Source organism: Camelus dromedarius, chromosome 19 (genome assembly GCF_036321535.1).
Source record: "Camelus dromedarius isolate mCamDro1 chromosome 19, mCamDro1.pat, whole genome shotgun sequence".
Lineage (NCBI taxonomy): Eukaryota > Metazoa > Chordata > Mammalia > Artiodactyla > Camelidae > Camelus > Camelus dromedarius.
The window spans coordinates 17,502,780-17,509,285 of NC_087454.1; the positions used below are offsets into that span (position 1 = coordinate 17,502,780).

The window sequence follows — 6,506 nt, forward strand, 5'->3', positions numbered from 1 at the left end:
ATTCAGGGGAAACACCTCCCTACAGAAAGGAAAGATGGTAATGGAAGAACTAGCTAAGTAGCCGGTTTCTAATAGTGATAATAGTAAATTGTAAATAAAGCTGTTAAACAACACGATCTACTGTTTTAGTTGCTTTGTGGTTTTTGTTTTCTTTTGTTTTGTTGATATTTTCACTAGATATAGGGAAGAACAATTTCTCATCCACTTTTGTGGATAAACTGGGTATGATATGATCGTTTCCAATACAAAGCACTGCAGCGTATTGGCTATGAAATTCTTGTCTTTCTTGCCTCCCTTCAAGCCACGTAATTTTAATCACTGACATATATTTTCACACTATAGTTTTGCATTTTGGATACAGTTGGAAACACTGTCTTCGGAATAGTTTGGATGACCGTAGATAGCTTATTTCTTCCTTTCCCTGTCACTGGTCTAGAGTCTGGATTCAAATGAAGAGGTACAGATTTTCCAGGAGTTTCAAAGGGCCTTGCAAATCTGAGAGTTGACCAGTGAATGAGCTCTGCCTCTTTGGTATTTCAAAATACTGCGGAGAGTGACTTCTAGCTTTTAAATTTAGCAAACTAATCTGAATTATTATAAACGACTCGGAATTCACAAATTAGGTTAACTAGATTAAAGTAGCCGGCCTGATTGCTGGAAAACTGTCTCATGATATATCCAATGGGAGAGTAGATCTCGAGTTTATTATTTGCATGCAAACGTATCGATAAATGAACGAATCAGCAGTTGCGAAGCAAAGACTTCATTTGCATAATACTGCCTACAAATAGGCCGGAGCCGATAAAGCAGACACCATTTTGTTTACGAAAAAGAACGACTGAAAATGCCTGAACCAGCGAAGTCGGCTCCGGCCCCGAAAAAGGGCTCCAAGAAGGCGGTGACTAAGGCGCAGAAGAAGGACGGCAAGAAGCGTAAGCGCAGCCGCAAGGAGAGCTACTCGGTGTACGTGTATAAGGTGCTGAAGCAGGTTCACCCGGACACCGGCATTTCGTCCAAAGCCATGGGCATCATGAACTCGTTTGTCAACGACATTTTCGAGCGCATCGCGGGCGAGGCGTCGCGCCTGGCGCACTACAACAAGCGCTCGACCATCACGTCCCGGGAGATCCAGACGGCCGTGCGCCTGCTGCTTCCCGGGGAGCTGGCCAAGCACGCCGTGTCCGAGGGCACCAAGGCCGTCACCAAGTACACCAGCTCCAAGTAAATGTGTTCATAGGCACGGTCAAACCCAAAGGCTCTTTTTAGAGCCACTTCACGTTTACACAGTAAGAGCTGTGCACTAGCAAGTGGTATTTCCTGAAAGCTAGGCTTCCAATCACTGTTACAGGTAGTACTTAAAATGCAGTTAGAAAGTTAACGGTTCTCAGGGGGGCAAATTCGCGTATTTTTCTGATTACCGTCCCGTGTACGAGGATTCCTAGCAGCGTAAGCGAACATGGGCTGACGTCCTAGCACTAACCCCTAGTTATTTGACTTCCTGATCACCTTTATGGAACATACACAGATGCTCTGTGGGCTGTTAGCGAGCTTCGGGAAACTCTCGTCTATGTTTTTGGTAAAAATACCACCTTGTAGCGTCTAATAGGTCAGAACAACATTTGAATCTCCCGCTCTTCAAAAGCGGAACTTCCTCTCTCTGATGTTGCGGATCTCCCGCCTTCTCATGTCCTTTTGTGTGGATCTAATTCCTTTTCACTCCCCCAGCCCTTTGCCTAGGGCTTTCGAATCCTGGCTAAGTATTTTAAGATTCTTTACAAACCTGATATATTGGCTGTAGTTCTCCAGTAAAGGAACAGCAGTTATTAATTTTTACTGTCGTTTTATCACTTTACTAAATTTTTGAAAACCTCTTGTCATTGGATTTTTTTTTTTTTGAAGATTACATTCCTCTACGCACTCTACTGACGTTTTGCAGGCTAAACCTACAAAATTCACAGAATTTTCAATGTTCAGCACCAACTGTCTTCTCACCTGTGTGGTCACATAATATAAAGGTCAGCTCTTCAGCCTTCTAACCACCCTTTTCTTTTTCTCTTGGGAAGTCTCTTCTGAGCCCATCCCCCTCTCCTGCCTCCAGCTCCCCTTTCCCTGCTCAGTTCAGAAACCATGAAGCAATGCCAGTTCAGGAGGCAGACAGGAAGAACCCTGGAAGTAGATGTCTTTTAACAGTCTTGGGCTGAATTCTGAGGTTTGTGATCACATAATGCCCAAGAGACTAAACCCTGGGAGACTGAGTCAGGCGCTCCATTATTTCTCCGGAAACTGCAATGTAGGGGCTTCCTTCAGGAAGTTGGGTGGAAAAGGTTCAGTGGAGGGCATCTCACTCATAAATGGAAATATCAAGACACCCAAGAATCGCTCCCACTGTTCCTGAGAAACACTCCTAATCAGCCTACTCGGCTAGTCTATCTGGTCTCCCCTTTATTGTCTCAAAAAGGTAAATAAAATAAGCACAAAGAAACAAGTCTATATTTTTCAGGTTACCAAATTACAATGGAATTTCAACTTTTCTTATTACCTTGATTTTAGTTTAAGTTAATACTTACACTCCATCATCCATAGTGAATTTTGTTTCCATTCCAGAGTCACCCTGGTTTTTTTGTTTTGTTTTTGTTTTTTTTTCTCTTCACAGCTTTTGGATGATACCCCACCGCACAAAACTAGAAATTCTGTGCTATGGCCACAGGCCTTGGAAAGTCCGGTCCTCACCTAACTTTTCAAGCCAAACTCAGAGAACTTTTTCTCTCTCGTTTTTTATTTTGTTTTATTTGTTTCTTTGTTGTTTCTCATTTTGGGTTTTGTTTTGTTTAGTTTTTTTCCCCATCCCTACAGTTTTTCAAATGCAAAGGCCAAGCTGCCTGCTTCTCTTCACTGTGGTGGTTGGCTGCAGCAGCTGATGACTTGATGGCTTCAGGATTTGTTGTTTATTGATATGGCTTGCATTATCTTTTGTTAACAAATATGTGAGTCTGGAATTCAGAGGCAAATGGGGAATGGACATACAAATTTTGAACATTTTCGCAATAGATATTTCAATGTCAGCATGGCATGAGATTGGAGATGACCCATGGAGAAAGAATAAAGAAGTGGGTTTATCCTGGAAGCAATCCAAATTTTAGTGAGAAAGAAGACAGAAAAAGATTCTAAATAGTGACAAGTAAGCTTGGAAGAAAACTAAGAGAGCAGAGTCACAAAAGTCAGGAAAATAGAGGGTTTCAAGAAAAAGGCCTTTTTTCAAACTGGTGTGATGTATATAGTTGGCTGAGAACAAACAAGAGCTTTGGACACAGGAAATGGAGAGCACTGGGAACTTGGGTTACAGGTAGTAAAGGGCAACCCAGACATCTTCTGGGACACCTTCATGATACCCTTTCTCTTGTGCCACTGTATCTCATTAATGCAGATATCTGCCTGCTGGATAAATCAGATTTCTTTGCCTAGAATTTGAGAAAAGGGACTAAAGAAAAAGACAGGCCTGAGTGTTCAGTATTTCCCTAAGCGTGGTTAGCAAACAACTTTCAAGAGAGCTTCTTATTTTGTTTAAATTACCTGGAATTGTTTAATGTTTGCATCCAAAAGAACTTTCATTAATACATTTGCCACTTCTCAAGAATACATGTATGCTGCATCCAGCGCAGCTCTGGCCCGTGTCTGAGGACGGGTGGCGCAAGACTTAAGAAACAAAGAGACAAAATAAAGAGCAAAGATGGGACCAGGGAACTCAAGATCTCATGGATCTAGAGTGCTGAAATCCTGGCCAACATCATATTTCTTAGGAGTATAGAGCTCAGAAAAAAAATGCAATCAAAGAGGTGGGGCTTTGGACATTCCATGCAATAAGCACTAAGTTCTGCTTACTGATAAATTCCAGGCCTATCCCTTCCAGGAACAATCACCCTCCTCAGTGTATGCAAAATTTCTAACTCTATCCTGTTATTACCTCCAGGACATCTCGAGATAGCAAATATATCCCCTGGGTTAAACCTCATGCTTTCATGCCAAAACAAAGTTCTATTAATGGATGATCTGGCTTTCCAGGACCGTCCATTGTTTTACCCTAAGGAAAAATCTGCCCTCCTTCGTGCCCTTATGGTAAACATCAGGATTGCCCCTCACAAATTTTCTTTAGCATAATACATGTTATAGGTCATCTACGTAAACAATTAAAACAAAGCAAGCATGTGCATTTTAAGCAAGTAAGTGTGAATATAATATTTTAAGCTCATGGAAATTTAGGTGCAGCTTGTTTCCCATCATATGTAAACTTATATTTCTTTAACACATACATAAAAACATTATCCTATGTTGTCTCACTCAGTCCTCACAAAAACACGAAGTTTCTCCTACATTATAGATAAGGGAACAGTGGTTAGTAATTTGCCACAGATCACAAAGATAGGAAATGGTAGTTCAGGATTAAAGTGTATATCTTCATGGTTCAAATGCCCCCTTTCTTTTTCTCTGGGCCTCTTTCATGTCATGAGAAATAAGAACCCTAATAATAATAATACCAGTCATCAAAACAGAGCATTTCCCATGGCCATGCACTGGCCAAAATGCTTAATATTTAATGTTATTTACCCCCAAACCAATAAGATAGGAACTACTGTTATCTCCATTTTACCGATGAGGAAACGCGCACAGGGAGGTTAAGTGACTTAACCAAAGACACAAAGAGTACAAACTACCTTCTGTACAAGTTTTCCGGTTCCTTTTTATCTTTGAAGAGGGATATTGGGACTGTTTCTTGTAAACAGAACAAATGATTTACTCAGTGACACTGACTACTAAATATTTAGACCCTACTATATATTTACCAAGAATAGCAATGGAAGGTAAGTTCAAAGAAAGCCTTAAGAAACAGTTCACGGACTTCTGCCTTAAACAGCCTAAAAATAAACTCCCCACTATTTTTATTTACTCCTAAATCTTATGAGATACAGTTTGGGCCTTAACGCCTCTGAGAATCAAAATTTTTCAAAATGGGTTATCTTTCTTGCATTCTAGTTACAGTGTAAAGGACTCATCTCACTTGTCAAGAATATATAGATCTATCGCACACAGTGAATAAATACATGTGCCAAATTTACTGCTGTTTGATGTGTTCTTATGCATTTGGTCTGCCCTTTTCTCTGTAGCCCTAAATTTTGGATTTCTACAACCTCAGACTCCAAAATCCTAGACTCCAAGTTGTTCACAGGAATCCATGGAGCCCTGGGAATTGCTTGAATGAGCTCCATTAAATACCTGTATTACACACACACACACACACACACACACACATATATACGCACATATTCTCAAAGGAGCTTCTGATCCACATATTGAGAACTACACTCCTAAGGGAGACAGTACTTTGTTTTGGTTTTTGTTTTGTTTGTTCTGGTGGGGGGAGGTATTTAGGTTTATTCATTGATTTTATTCTTAGAGGAGGTACTGGGGATTGAACCTAGGACCTCATGCATGCTAAGCATGCACTCTACCACTTGAGCTATACCCTCCCCCAGAGACAGTACTTTGAAATATCCAGATTACATCTGTTTAAGGCATGTGGATATTCCATTCATCCATCCCTAACAGGTAACGAGCCCTTATTCTGTGTTCTAGCATGGAATACGATGGAAGAAATACCAAGGAAAGAGTTGAAAAAAATGAGTTGAAAAAAACATACTTGGTATGGTAAACTTTAGTTCTTATAATAAAGACTCAACAGTAAATTAGCTTAAAGACAGTTGAGTCTTGTCACTTGGAACAGATCCACTGTGATCAGTCCAGCTCTGTGGTGCAGCGCTGCTCCTCCTGATCGGGATCTGTTGTTCCTTCCAAGTCATTGTTCTGCCATCCCTAGCGCCTGAAGTTCTCTGCTTGCCCAGACAAGATCAACACCTTCATAGAAGGCAGCAAGAAGGATGAAGGCTCGAAAGCCTAGGAATGTCTTCTACTTGTGCTTATTAGGGAGCAGGTAGCCACATGCTCACCCCTGCTCTCAGATAAGCCAGAAATATTGCTTCAGGCCCGGGAGTTATCTGTCCAGGTATTCCTTTTCTTACAACAAAGAGAACAAGTTTTAGTTGAAAAAATGCCAGTTGTACTACAATAACCTAAGATTTTTTCACAGAATAAAACCCATTCTGAGGACACTAAAGAATACAGTGACAGGCTGACAGTCCTGAGATTGTAGACAGTTTACAACAGGTAACAAGAAACGGGTAACGCACTTGAGAACTGCTTGTTTTGCCTCATTTTCTGCTGTGAAGGGAACAAGACTGGGATCATGAAAACCTGCGTTTGAAAGGCTCACTCCAGCCTTTTTGTCAGGGTATGTGGCACGCAACCAGTTTATTAGAGTATTTCAAAATTGACTGTAGTTAAGTCTGTTACTCAAGATAGAGCCAAAATAACTTGGTAAACATAAACCGGCATACTTATACCAGACATAGATGCATCAATAGGTTCTTTTTGATTGTAAAACAGTAGCTCTGGAT

General features: G+C 40.9%; 1 protein-coding gene across 1 annotated transcript; it reads left to right on the top strand.

Moving 5' to 3' along the window:
* The first annotated feature begins 718 nt into the window (after positions 1–718).
* On the top strand, positions 719–1,261 carry LOC116147081 (histone H2B type 1-C/E/F/G/I). Its single transcript, XM_031435498.2, has one exon. It carries the CDS (start codon positions 845–847, stop codon positions 1,223–1,225), a length of 381 nt encoding a protein of 126 aa, XP_031291358.1. The 5' UTR covers positions 719–844; the 3' UTR covers positions 1,226–1,261.
* The last annotated feature ends 5,245 nt before the right edge of the window (positions 1,262–6,506 follow it).

What these genes read in the sequence shown, in the direction of transcription:
- LOC116147081 (XM_031435498.2), top strand. Translation starts at nt 845, where the DNA reads ATGCCTGAACCAGCGAAGTCGGCTCCGGCCCCGAAAAAGGGCTCCAAG.